At 37.0% G+C, this 15,231-nt stretch overlaps 1 protein-coding gene across 1 annotated transcript in view; it reads left to right on the forward strand.

Moving 5' to 3' along the window:
* Positions 1–15,231, forward strand: part of PITPNC1 (phosphatidylinositol transfer protein cytoplasmic 1) — a 68,651-nt gene that overhangs the window by 34,856 nt on the left and 18,564 nt on the right. The window contains exon 5 of the mRNA XM_054846470.1: positions 5,486–5,557. Within this exon, the coding sequence (XP_054702445.1) occupies positions 5,486–5,557 (72 nt within the window). The remainder of the gene's footprint in view (positions 1–5,485; positions 5,558–15,231) is intronic.

Raw genomic sequence — 15,231 nt, forward strand, 5'->3', positions numbered from 1 at the left:
CCTCTCCAGGCTTTTATGTTAAGATTTAGGGGGATATGCTTCTGCTGCTTAGGAAAAAAAGTGGGATTAATTTTTACCGTACAAAAATAACTCCCAAGGATTGTGGATTAATATTCACGAGGAGCAGGAGAAGTGAAGTGCAATGATGAGGTCTCTAGCAGTTCTTTGAACATATTCTGCAGAAAGAAACCAAACGGAAAATAAAACCAGCTAAAATGGTATTGATGAAATAGCACTCGCTCATACAAAGCAGGTTACGGAAGGTAAAGAAACCTTTCTCAGTTACCTTCTGTCCAACGTATTTACTGGCAATTGTAGTAATTCCTTCGGCCACCTCAAGTGTAACTGCTATGCAAAGGTTATTTGTACAGTCCTCCCCATAAAATGACTGTAAAACACCATATGTGTTTGACTGTCTCTTTAAGACTTTGGCAAGTGTTTTGGCATACTTAAGTTCTACCCTGTTCTTGTAAGTGTTCCTTATTGCTATGGCAACACTAATCAATCATCATGCTAAAAATAGGCCTTTCATTTTTCAAGAGGTTATCTGTAGTGAATTGAAAATGCAACTGCAGTCTGTGTTTTCCGTATGCTGCTCTCATTTAACTTTATTTTAATCTGGAAATACCCATGCTTATGTGTGGTAATTACTATTGCAGACTCTGGTTATTTCGCTGGTTACTCTCCTGAGCTTTAAACCTCTCCCGGTTCCTCCAAAAGGGGTGCCAAATATAGAAAGTTTAAACAAACAAACCCCCCAGAATATTCTCCCTGTTTGTTTTTGAGTCTCATAAGTGTACCGGATTATAACAAATTTTTAAGGAGTTTATAACACATCTAAAAAAATCTGGAGGTGACAATATAAAAGATGCCTCCCTTGAGAGCTTCACACAAAGAAACCTTATCATTGAAGACACTGGGACTCTGAAGGTTTTATCCTATTATGTAGAATTTAAGTCTAATTTTAAGTTAAAGATTCAATTTGCCACTATTTTTTTCAAAGAGGAACCTTGCAAGCTGTAGAGATAGTGAACTGGAAAATTGGAAACAGTGCCCTGTGCATTCCTGTGTGTGCTCAGTGTATGGATGCTGCCAGGTTTGTGCTGGAAGAACACACACCCCGGGGGAGGCAGAGCAGAAAGGGAGTGGTGCTTTGAGAAAAAAAAAAAAAAAAATCTACTAAGAGGTTTATTACCTACCATTCACTCCCAAGCTTGATTCTGACTGTTGCATAACACTCTTAATCTCTGGCTAAGTAAATATGCAGCCACTTTAAGGAGGGGGAAAAAAACCAACAACTTTTTCATGATGAATAATAGTCTTTTGAATGATGCATAAACAGTTTTCTGGTTCTGCCAGAGCCCTCTGCCAATTAGTCAGAGTGCAGCTGATGAATCATGAGACACATTCTGTGAAATGTTCAAAAATTTGGACCCCACTAAGTGTTCCTGAAAGCCAGTGAGACCCCCCACAGCTGCTAGAGCAGTGGTTGCCAGTTGGTTGCGTTCTGGACAGATATATTTGCAATGGAGTACTTTTTGGTAATTTTTAGTTTTCATTTGGGGTAAATTCATGTTACCATTTATAACCTCAAATTAGATTGTTATGGTCCTCTCCTTTATACTAAATACAGGTTGACTTTTGTTAGCTTTGTGCAGAAAATTACTTTCTGCTCTCTAATAAGGTGGCTTGAGGTAAATGGCACTTATAATTATTCTTCTATAATACTCTGAAAATCCTTAGTCTTTTCTTAATATTTCTTTTTTTTTTTTAAATACAAGACTAGAAGTTCTGTTTTTTAAATTAGAGTTTATATTCCGGGTCACAGAAAACAACAACTAGATTCAAGCAATGGCTTGCTGAACTGTTACAGGCAGCTTAGTGCAGCCTCAAGTTCAATACATGAAATGGCTGCATTTCAAAGTATCGTGATCTGACTCATTGCTGGCAGACTCTAGACAGTGGTTGAAAATAGTAGATATTTTCTGATAGCAAGGTAAAAGGGAAATCTGGCATTTGGCTTTATTAAAAATTTCCTCTCAAACTGTAGCTGTGCTTCAGATCAACAGCGCAAAGGTTTTTCATATTTTGGATTTTTATCGTCCGCTGTATCTGGAACTGTGACCTGAAAGGAACTATTTTGGTGAAGAAAAATGTTTTTGAGTATTGAAAACTGTACTCCATCCAACAACTCCTGAATTTTGATACTTAGATCACAAGCAAAGATACTTCAATCAGAACCAGGTATGAAGAACTGCTTTGTTAAGGGTGTTTGCTTTGTATTAGCTGTAAATGTGAACGATGCTGTACTGAAGCTCCGTCAATGGAGTTTTCTGACAATGGGATCACGAGAGCAGCACCAAGTCCTGTGGTGGATCCTGCTACTTCTTAAAAGAGCTGAGAGAACTGCACTGCCCAGAGCTGTTAAGGTCAGCGTAGTCAGAGCAGCTTCCATACCCATTGAGGTTTCCAGTAAACCCCTAGACTTGGACTGTATAACTCAAAAGTTTGCAAAGTCACAAAGCTCTGGCCTAGATACTCAATCTGCTCAAGCATCATAGTCTTGATGACCCTTCCAGTAGTGATAGATCATTGAAGTCATTCTGGTTTTTATCAATTACTAGATTTTATTTCAGGGGTGTTGATTGTGTTTAATTGTGTAGCAAAGAGAATTAAATTTTGGTCCTCAAATCAAGAGGGCAGATACTTAACACACACACGCTAACGTGTAAGTAAAACACGACCTAGAGCAGTAACCTTGAAGTACACAGACAGGATGCTAGTAAACTCTGTTTTCCTAATAACTGTTCTAAACAATTAGTAGATCATAAATAATATGGGATACATCTCTACCATTTTCAGTGACAATGTTTCCAAAAGCTGTTATTCAGACCTAAGTCTTGAGTCTTCAGTAGTGCAGTACCAGTTACTGCATTCACTGAGCAGTACCAGCAACTGCTGATAAAACAAAATAGTCATTGGCAGTCTCCTCTCATTTCCTCCAGGATGCTTTCCCACAGGATGCCCATAGGCAGAGGTCTAGGTTGTTGGCAGCAAGAGCTCTGTACACCTGGACTGTGACCCCTGTAGTTATATACCTTTGTAAAATACACAGCAGCCATATATTACATTTTTGAGATCAATAACCCATGTTTTTACCACCCTAGCACCAATGTAGTTATTTTCCAAATGCTCTAAAAACTGTGCAGTAGAAGATGCCTATCGTTAGGTTATACTTTTTTTTTTTTAAATCTGCTTTTCATAATCCACCTCCAGTAGCAATTTACTTTTCAACCATCCATGTTCTCCTACAAACACGGAGAACAACTAGAATGTTGGTTTATGCCATTTGAAAACAAATCCTCTGAGTGACATCAAACATTGTTTTCGGACAGGCAGGCATCCCTGTGTCTCCTGGGTCATTCCCTGTTTTTTGTAACATCACATTTATAACTTTTCTTACTCTAGAAACATTTGATTATAGAATTCTTTTAATCAAGGCCTTTTATTCACCTCTTCTTCCAGTTAATATAGTTCAAGGATGTTCATTCCACCTTTTGGTTTATTTGGGGATACAAATTAGAACCTTATGACAAACCTTGGCTTTTTTTTTTTTTAAACTTCTTTCCCTGCAGTGCCTGCTGTTGGCTAACACTTTTGTTTGCCTTTGGATGTCTGCCAGAATAGAAGCAACATACTGAGATATATGGTGAAACCTCAATTGGGAGAATATCTGGATTTTTTTGGTGTTAATTTGCGTTACAAGATCCCCAGTTCTGACAGACTGCTTATAAATATTGTATATTTTCAACTGGCACTTCCTGAGATGTATACATAGGAAACGTTTAATTGCCCACAAAATATGGGTAATAGGAGCTAGCAGACTTGTCATGGAACTTGCCCCATCCTGCACTCCACATACGGTGGATTTTTTTTTTTTTTTTTTTTTTGCCTCCCACATATTCACTCAATGACCAAGTTACGTAGCTGAGAGCTAGTCACAGTTCAGATTGGATTGAAACTCGTAAATGTGCTACTCCACAGAAATCTTTAATAAAAGGCAAAACATTTATAAGATGAGAAGAGAAGCCTGTGCAGTCTGGGCATCTGCAGCACCAACATGTTACAGGGCAGTATTTTACTATGTTAAGAAGACAGTTTGACCAGAAGCCTTCCATGGCACCAGAACCTCGTTCTGGCAAAACTCTCTCACTCTTTTTTCAACAAGGATTGATTCTAGATGTGCTCATTGAATACTAGATATCCTGTGATCACAAGAAGATTGAACAGTGACTTGTTGGGTGATATCTGTGGAATCAGGAATATCTTTTCTGTAGTCTCAAAGGACCTGGCTTCTCATGGCAATTTTGTTGTACTACAACTGGCCTTCTGAATCACCTCTTTTCTTAGTCATCAGCCTCTCCCTTAGAAGAACTCTTAAATTTTATCAAGTCCAAACTTGGACCCACAGCAATGTGAACACTGAGGCATCATAATGTCCTCGTTGTATAATCTGTATGTACAGCACATGAGCTAGTCTTTACAAAGACATTTTGCCATCGGGTATTAGTGATGCATCATACAAGGAACTGGCACTTCGGTTTCAGTGGCAGTTAGTGCAAGACCAGACTTGATAACTAATAGTAAAGGTGCTGAACTAGTATCCTTCAGAGGTTGCTAGACATCTACTCTGCCTATCTGAAAAGCTGATTTGAAAGAACAACTGTGAAATGCTAAAGAAAAGATATTTGAAATATTTTTTTCCACTGGAATTAGGTTGCCAAGTATTATAAATTCTAGTCTTGATTAGCCAACTAAACTAACAATCCACAGAAAAATAAATTTATTCCCATGTAAAATACAGAAATATTATCTTTAATAGAAAAACATTTGTGCATTTCTAATTTTCTTGCATTATTATCTAAAGATTGATTTGGGTTTAGTATAAAGGAATTTCCATGGCAGCTCATAATCCATCTTGATTTCGTTAATAGGAAATTGTAATAAGATTCATTTCTCACTGAAAATTAAAAAAAGCGCTCACACATCTAAGTATTGTTGTCTGTTTGGTTAGCACCTGCAGCTAGTGAAGTGTCCTTGGATTATTTTATATGGGGGATAGACTAATCTATGATGATGAGTATCTAGTTGCTCTTGAGATCTTAGTGAAATGAATTTAGAACAAGACATTCAGGACATTTGTACTGTTATGCATAGTTAGCATGAAAACTACTGTATCTAATTATTCCACAGTACTTATCCTAATTTATTCATACCTTCATTAAAGTATTCAGCTTTTAGACAGTATCTCTACATCCCTCCAGAATCATAAAAACCTTTGCTCTTATATTCTGTGTACATTTACTCTTTTTCTTGAAGTAATCTGAAAAAAATAAGAAAGCTAATACCAAGCAGGATGTATTGAACGTCAGCTGATGAAGCAAGGCATGTTTTTTATGTCAAACATATTTTTCTTTTGTTGCAGTGTTCATTTTTGCCTAAATTCTCCATTCATATAGAGACAAAATACGAGGACAACAAAGGAAGCAATGACAGTGTAAGTATGATGGCTTTTGCAAAATTTGATGTAATCCTTTTAGTTAATTGTGTTCTGTATCTGGGGGTTGTAGGTCTTTCAGCCTGGGAAAAAGGCTTCATCAGTCTTGTGTCTGCACCTGCCTGGGTGTCCTGTTCATTAGCAGCTTGTCAGCTTGCAGAGGAGTTACCAGCAAAGCACCATGAGACACAAGATTCATGTACACAACTTCCCTTCTGCATCTCACATCCTACTTGTTACTTCTCTAAACACGGCATAATTTACGTATGTGAATTAGTCCTGATGATCATTGATGGAGAGTAAAGAAAAGATTACTCTTTTTATGTTGGTATAATTGTATTCCACTTTATCTGTTTCACGTTACTCTCTCTGAGTAAAGGAGGTTGAACTCCAAGGAGCTGTTAGGAAGAGCAAACAGGAAACTAAACAATGGTCAGAGATGAGATCTCAGTAAACAAGGGAACAATGGCTGGACTATCGAGGTGATGCTTTTGGCAATCACTTACCAAAAGTTAAAAAGGTCGCAGAGTTAGAGCTTAGAGATGAAAAGGATAATTATGCAAAATCCTCTCTAGGGGAAGGGTGGGAGTGATTAGCCAGCAGCTGCTGGTTGGGAGATGCTCAGGAATAGAAGGGAGAGGGTCAGTGGGACCTGACGGGGAGCAAAGCAGTCATATAACTTGCAAGAAAAGAATAACGTTCGATAAAACCAGGCATGTAAAGATTCAGCCCTTGGATTAATACACAAATATGTTTCTATATGTTTCATTTTGGTATGCTTTAAACAGTCATTTGTTGCAGACTTAAGGGAAGAAGTTTCTCATAGGCGTGAAATGCAGGTTAAAATGGCTGGAAAATATAGAGACCTAATGAAGGAGTGTTTAAACTCATTCTTGAGAAAGAAGACGACAGTAAAACAGATTTTAAAGGGCTCTGAGACACAGAGCCTTTCAGTTTCCAGGGGTGTCCCTCTACCAGCCGTATTAAGGTTAAAGCGTTCTGTTCTCCAGATGGGAGGTACGGTTCCCCAACCGCCTTGGGCCTGCGTGTTAATAAGGCTGACAGCTGTTGCACTGCTTTGGGCAGAATAATTACATGTAAAAGAACAAGGTATAATTTTGAATAATGATTTTGGCATACAGACACTTTCCCAATGGGAACATGACAGAGATCATGTATTAGCCACCAGATACCAACAACTTTCAGTCACTGCTAGTCTAAGCCAGATCCAGATCAGTAAGAGAGGCAAAAAAAGAAGTGTATTTCATTACCAACTATATGAGCACTATGTAATTTATGCACTTTTTAATGTTCACTTCTGCTTTTTGGCAGCAATTCAATTCAGAGCAAGCCCACACCTTTGGTTTGGGAGGGTGCAGACTAGTTTTCTGGTACATTATAATGTCAGCAGTGAGAAGACACTTTCTGTACTGATGCCTAACAGGGGGGAGGAAGAACTGAAGCTATTTAATCTGTGAATTTTCAGTTTTTTTCTATGTGTCAGCTTTGTGGCTAAAATATTGTGAATCAAGCCCTGAATAGTACCCAACCAGTGAATTTAAGATGAAAGTACCACAGAAGTAGGATACTCAGATGATGTAAATCAAAGAAATCTCTACTCTGCTTGAATCCAGCTCTTCAAATGTAATTTTTACCAGAGTGCCAGTGTGGTGATATTATATTACCTTTCTACTGAGGTACCTGAGTCACAGACTAGGCAAGTATTTACCAAGATTAACAGATTTAGTTGACCCTTACTTGAACTGAGGAGGAGAAAGAGGGCTGCATTCCAGCCCTAATTTCCATGATTTTGTAATTCTGAGAGCTATGTTATTCACTAGTGCGAACACAGTAAACCAATGGAAAATCTACATTTTTTTGCTGTTGATCCAGTGACACTGATCTGGTGACACAGATGCCTGGTACAGTGCTGAAATGCTGGTTAGTAAATACAGAGAGACCTCACTGAGCCTGTGAACCAAACACCTCAGAACTAGGACTAAGAGTTGGTCTTGTTTCTATTACTCAACGAGTAGGTTTAAGCCTCACTTAAGAAAACACGAAGCGTATTTCTCCCTTGTATCAGACAAGTTTAGATTAAATGTCACTACATTTGCCCAGTCAGAAAACAACAGGAAACATAGCATCCATTTCTATAGATTTCCACAGACACACTATATTTTCCTTCATTACAGCTAACAACCTTGGCTCGTGAAGAAATAATTAATCCAAAAAATACTTCTGTAAATTTTGCAGTAGTAATGCAAAATATACTGAATGAATATTAATATTACAGTAATGAGGGTAATAATGCACGGCCAATTTTAACTCAACTATTTCTAGATATATTTTTGAAGACCGTACAGGTTTTTTGAAATCTTTGAACTCTGCTCTATTCTTCATTTCCATGCTATCTAATAAAGTAGATATTGATTGTAAAAAGCAATAATTAGATAGAAGGATACTAAAGCTAATTCCATTGATTAGTGGAAGAAAGCAGTATGAATGCTCTTGGGTTCCTGTTGTCATTTAGCAGGCTAGTATATAATTAAAATTATTTTAATTAACGTGCTGCATTGCCTGGTAAAATTCTACCTAATTACTGCAATATATCTTAATGCAAAAATCCTGCTGATTTTTCTTCCCAATTGTCATGATAGAAGAAACGAGTGAAAGATAATGATATCTGCTTTGGAACTTGATTTTTCTATGTCTTAGATTTTGTCATAATTTTAACCTATTTTAAATGTGCTTAAAGCACTACTGTTCCAACCTGCTAAGGTTTGTGCTTGATTTGCACAAACATTGCCAGAAAGATCAATGGACAACAAACCCCTTTATTTAGATAAAACACTACGTAGATGGTAGTAGTGCAGCACCATAAATCCATCCAGTTGTGATTTCTAGTGCTGCAGCGCAGCTGCTTTTGCTGTATCGCATCTACACGTTCGCATGGCAACTCTCTCCTTAGAAAAACAGAATCAGTGTTGGATGAACATGTTAGTACATCAAATATTGTCACTGCTACCTTGCGCTTTATAGCTTCATTAATAGTGTTAGGAACTAGACCAGTGAGTCAGGCCTCTCAGTGTTTCCTCTTATGAGTCTTTTAAAAAGTAAACTTCTTAGTTTAAAGAGAAATGTTATTTTTATTTTACTTTTATTTTAAATTGCAAAATGTAAATGACGCCGTAGGTGGTATCTGTAGAGTACGTGAAAATATTGCTTCCCTATTGCATCTTTAGCTGCTTATGTAAGTCAGGGTTGCAGTGAGAAGTGCAGGTGCCTACAACAGACAGAGTCAGCAAACACAGGCAAGCTATAAACGTGTGTATCAGTCGCTCAGTGCACACATTTTTTTTCCCATAAGAAAAATTAGTAATTAGGGAATTTGAATATAGATACACAAAGTCTCTATTTTGAATATAAAAACCATAAGTTGAATACAAGAGAATTCTTAAGGTTATCTAATTAATGACATGGTCAGCAATCACAGGCAGGAGCGGTATAAGTTACTGCTTGTTTGTGAATAAATTAGTCTGTGGTTTTCAGGAGCAGACTATATTAGCCTCTTTTTTTATTTGGGCAGATATTATTTTCTATTGATTGGTCAGTATTTATGTCACATAAGGCTAATTTTATTCTAAATGGTATATTGCTCTCACTTTCCTCCCATCTCTATCCTTGCTATTTCAGTGTACACTACAGACACACATTCTGTTTATTTTTAATTTTAGTGGGGAAGGCACCAACTCAGACTTTCTGTTGCTTACAAAGAATCCACCACATGGCTCTAGTAGATATTGTAACCAATACATGACGATCTCACGCACGGCAGCGCCGTGCCTGTTCTTGCATGCCACAGTCTAGTCCTGGTGAAAATTTCTAAAACGCTGAAGGTAGAGGAAAGGTAAAGTGAAGGCAGACACTCTTCAGGCAAATCACTGAATCACAGACACATTTCAATTTTCCTATTTGTTGTAGACAGATCATTATGCTTGACTGTTTTTTGTAGTTTTGGTTTGGCTTTTAGTCACAAAATTAATTTCTGCTGATATTTGGGCTGTGAATTTTTACCTTCTGATAGTGTCTGGGGAAAGTAAAAAAGTACAGCTTGTAAAAATAATCCTGTAGTTGTCAATAATGGAAATTAACTGTATTTAAAATTACAGTGCCTTGCTCTTTGTAGCATAACGTTTTGCTCTGGAAAACTCAATGGCTGGATCTTGATTATTAAAGAATAACATGCAAGATCTTAAAATAGCGTAGCCTTTCTTTTTGTTAAAGGGCCATGATATTTGTTAGCAAGAATAACATTATTCTAAAGAGTAATGAAGGTGTGGAGTAAAGATTTTAAGGTAGAATTATGTTTCAGGATGACAAAGTATGGGTATCATTGGGCATGTTTTTGTAAACGTATGTCTCAGTAATGCTGATAAAGTCATCAGAGCTACAGCGCTAATTCTTTGTCAATCAAGATAAAAATATATTATTGACGTGTTTCTTGCCCTTCAAAGATAATACAGCATCGAAAATGCTTGTCTCAGAATGACCATTTGCCAAATGAAAACAAGAGGTAGTTCTGTATTCCATATAGTTGTAAATTAACACCAGTATCATCTGACACGTTAATAGCTTGAGCACACTAAAACCAGCCAGCTAATAGCAGATATTATTTGATAGGCAACCTATGTAAGTTGCAGCGCCATCATTTAAAGTTAGAAAATCCTTACTTGACAGTGAGTTCAAATTCTGCAGCCCTACAAGTGACAGAGTATACAGTATTGGGTCATTCATCATACCTCATCCTTAATGTGTATTTCTGAAGTGTTGCTGTGAAACATTTGGCTAAAGTAAAATAAATTTTAGGTATGGCCAGCTAAGAGGAAAAGCTGTTTCTAGTTTTGCTTTTTTAGGGAGGAGTTTTTTTTTCCCTATTTTTGTCTCCTATCTTAGTAACATGGAACTAGGTTGTAACAAACTTCAATATAGCACATGTAAATTAAATGTAAATTCACTATTTAAGGAAACTGCCATGAAATACTGATTTTAGCTAAAACGGATTCAGCTGTGCCCTGGCTTAGCCTCATTGCGCTACAGGATATCATTCAGTAAATGTCTAAAGGATTGCTAGGCACCACTGCAAAGTATGTCAAAATCAAAGCTAGGTCACTTTTATGGACGATTTTAGTTGCACCTGGACTTTTGCTGTATGATGGTATTGAGTATCTGTCTCCTGTGTAATTTGCAATGGAAAACCTTGATTTTGTGAAGCTTTCCCCCTCAAATAAGTCTCAAAAATACAGGGAAACAAGCGGAGAGGTTGTCCTAAAATGCCTTCTGTGTGAAGAGCTCTCTTTTTGTTGAACATAACTACAAATAGTACGTCCCCAGCACATATGGCTATCGCAGAACATAAGATAAGGCCAATACTGACAGAGAGTGTGAACGAGTAATAACAGTTGTGCCTCTACTTTTTTGATTTCTCTAAATGAACTACTGAAGTTAATTAGTAAATCTAGCATTTGAAATAGATGTGACTTTAAAAAAAACTAATCCCAGTAAATATTATTGATAGTGTATTATGGTCTTGGAAACATGGCTACTTTGACATAATTACACAAAAATACATTTCTCTGTTCAGAAAGTACAAAGCTAAATGAAATATTGTGTAAGAGATGGACTAATAGAGGAGTCGTGACATGAAGATAAAGAGGAGGGAGCAAGGCTGCTGATAAATATGTAACTGCCTTTGTGAGTTCCGCTTTGACAGACAGGGATATTCCCATGCCGTTCAGTGAGCCAAACTTACTGCTCTCAGGGACACATTCAATCTTTTTCCACAGAAGAATTGCTCCCGATTATGTGTGTCCATATAAATAGTTTTAGCCAGTGAACATGTTGAAATTGGTCAATTCCTGTAATCTTTGCCCCAGTAAGTCTCAAAAGCAAATTAACGGACTTTGTGGGTAACTGAGGTTGGAACATGACTTACGGAAAAGTTACGCACTGAATAAAACTCCATAGATCAAGTTCTGAGTAGATTTTTTTTTTAATTTTAGACCAAATTTTCCTTCAGAAAAATGAGAATTAAAGTGGACCAGATGACACAACCTGTGAAAGGATGCTGTGAGAATAAATTGGAGACTAGCCAGTAGTTCTGACGATGGAAATCTAAGGAGATTAGAATTTCAAGTTGGAGAGATGGTTTTGTGCCAGATTTTCCCTTTTTTAATAGGCATAAAAAAAGAGCTTATTCTTGCAGTCCTTACTGCAGTTATACCTCTAACTTTCACATACAATGAAATCTAGATTTAAACCATCCTACAATGATGTATACTTATGTATTCTACTCACAGAAAGTGCTTCTTGTTGTACAAATTGCTCAGTACCTGCAAGTTGCATAGTTAGACTACATTTCAGGGATGAGAGAAAATACAGAGAGAACCTAAAAGCTTCAGTGCAATATCAATATTTGAATTAAAAAGGAGCATATATGTTGCATATATTCATCTAAGCCTGGGACTCTTCTAGCTGCATACCATATTTTTTCCATTTTCTTGATGCTCAATGACAATGAATGAATCACTATAATAGCGAGAAAGGCAGAGATTAAATTTAATTTAATTTCAAATTCTAATATTTCAAGATATTTTTGTCATGCCATGAATGTCATAGCCTGCCTATCCCACTAAGATGTCCTCTTGTGATGTCCAGCTACGGCAAAGCCAAGATTTAAGTTTGTTGAGATGCCTGTTGGCTTTGTTGGCAGGGCAAATGGGAAGGCAGAGAGGAAAGAACAACACTTTCAGGCACAGATATTAACTCAAAGAGGATTTACTAGAAGAGGAAATTTGATTTGTAGTAGAAATTCTCATCTCAATAAATTCCATTTACATGTTGTACATTGAACAATGTAGTCGTTTTGGCTTAAGTTTGTAGATAGGCACAGGTGTCTGATTACTTAGCACATGGGATAATAATCACATTTGCTACAATATTACCTGCCTGTAATTAGGAGTTAATTAAGTTAATTAATTTAGGAGTGCTCTCCTTTTTTGGAAAAAAATCTTTTAGCTCTTTTCTCTTTCATTTCTCTGCCTTAGCTGCATTTCTCACCGATGGCTGACTATCTGGATCTGGTATAACAAGTAAGAAAAACATGGAGATCTTCTCTCCCCCAAAGCCTCAGGGACAGAAAAAATAGCTTCCAGAAACAACTACATCACTTTTCAAACTTGTTTGTTTGTAGTATAGAAATCTCTGTATAGGTTGTCTTATCACTTTCATCTCTAACAACTTGTCTTTATTTCTAAGTTGACCTGTTATTTAACTGTTTCCACAGGAAATTTTATGTCCTGTATATACTAGTGTTTAAAATATGAATTAGCTGCCTTATTACAGCCTTGTGACCTCAGACTCCTTGTATCTAGGTTGGTAAAAAAAAATATTTTGCACTAAAGACAGAGACTTTGCAGCTGGTAATCCCTTGAATACATTCTTTGCTCTTGATGATAGAAAAAAAAAAAAAGAGAATCATATTATGGAACCTAGCCAAGCCAAACAAGCCCAGATCTGACCCTTGGAGTCCTTGCAGTGGAGATGAGAGAGGAGTTTGTGGATGTAATCAATGGATTCAGTAGAGTCTGGCTTTGTCCTGTTTATATCCAAACCAGGTTAGCTGTGGTGACTGGCCATAAAAGTTAAATTTTGGATTAGCTACATCTGAATGAGGCTGAAGCCAGCGACTTAGCCTGGAGATAGAAACAGAAGAAAAATGGGAAAGGAGCTTGTAGAAAAAAGATACCAAATTTGTTGTTGACATACCATCAGCTCATAACCTGACTTTCTGTTCTGGCTTTGGCTACAGGGAAGAGAGGAATCACCAGCAAAGCATGTGCTAGGGCATGTCAGTAGGGCACAAGGAAAAGGAAGGAAAGAAATGTAAATACGGCAGCACATAGATTGTTGCAGTATCCTCTATGAGCTTTCTTTCCTGAGGTACCAGAATCATCTGCCAGGGTTTCTTTTGAAAATTTTCCCCAAAAGAAACTACTGACGATTGTAGAAATGACCCAATTAAAACCTTTCTTCCACTTTTTGTCATTTTGTGGGTGAATTAGTCTAAGTAATGATGAGTTTTAATTCCTCTTAGAAAGTGGAAGTGTATAAGTGTTTCTGTTGTACAAAAACTGTCAACACCCACCCCTCCACCCAAAAAAACCCGAAACCCAAAACCACGACAAAAAGGACACTTCAGCCTGAATATTACTCTCTGTTTTCCATTTGATTGTGTATTTCAATTCAATTAATTACTTGGCTTCCAAATGTAAAGCCTGTCCAGTTCTTTCCAATATAATATTTAATATTCTGCCTTTCTACATCATCTTCTTAAGGATACAGATTGTTCTCACCATTCATTTTCTGCACATTTGCAAATACAGTTGCACAGATTGGGAGCCTTATGCTTCTTTTCGTGGCCTTTAATCTCTTCCTTTAAAACTTTTAAATTTCTCTAGTCTCTTTGATCACAAATGCAATAAACCCATCCTCCCTACAGGTTTTAAGACAATCCCAGATTATGTGGCTAGGAGAGGCAATAAGAGAATTAGAGCTAAGAAAGAAATCAGTCTTGTTCTCTAATGACTTCTTATTTTCTACTGCTGATAGAATGAAAAGATTAAATCTCTATCTGCAAATCTTTTGAGGACAATCTAAGGAGGAGAGGAGCATAAATGATTAGACAACAACTTCTGCCAGCAAAGGGAAGTGAGAATGTCACTCAGCAAACTTTTGGAATGGAGGGCATGGTCGGAGACAGCCTAAGCAGCAAATAAGGCGTAGTTGAAATGGTTGAAAAATTCCTCCTGGTTTTGACAGATTGGCAAAGGCATCTGTCATCCCCACTTCTATCAAAGCATTTTAAAGAGAGAAAAAGAATTTAAAACTCTGTTACTTAGAGGTGCAATATGTGGATCAAGCCTGTGATAGAGCAGGGCACATTTCTTCAGATGAGATATTGGGTAACAGTCCCAATTTAGGTCCTTGCAAACATGCAGAGATAGGCATGTGCTTAAAATTATTAGGCTTGTACTTAAACCATATAGTGATTCAGAGCCTCAGCTGACCTGGTAATGTCCATTTAAGAGAAATCTCCATTATTTTATTTAAAGCTCAGAGATTACGGTGAAATGCATCTTGTTCCAGAAATAGTTCAACTGATTTCATCAAGGGACTGCTCTGGATATCTGAATTTGTTTAGACAAAAAGCGAATGAGGAAGCTTATAAAAAGCGACCTATATTATATACATAAAACATAAGTTACTTAAAAAAATGTACCCAATTCTGAGAAAGAACACTACAGGGGAAGGACCTCAGCTCAAATTAGTTCAAATAATCAACATAATTTTTTGCGAAACAAGGATTAGAGAAGGAAAATAAGCACACAAATAAAAACAGACTGGAGTTTCCCTTTGTTCTGTTCTTCTGCAGTTTCAGACACATTAACATTTTATATCCAGTTCAGTAAGCATTCCGTGTTGCCTATTTTATTCCAGTACTGTTAACTACCAGGACAAGTTAAAATTGTAGAGTCAAACTTCAGCTTTTCATTTATTTGAATTATGATTTCCTGAGCAATGTTGTTCTTACCAGCTGGTGTACTTGTTCACTG

This window comes from Grus americana, chromosome 18 (genome assembly GCF_028858705.1).
Source record: "Grus americana isolate bGruAme1 chromosome 18, bGruAme1.mat, whole genome shotgun sequence".
In the NCBI taxonomy this organism is placed as follows: domain Eukaryota; kingdom Metazoa; phylum Chordata; class Aves; order Gruiformes; family Gruidae; genus Grus; species Grus americana.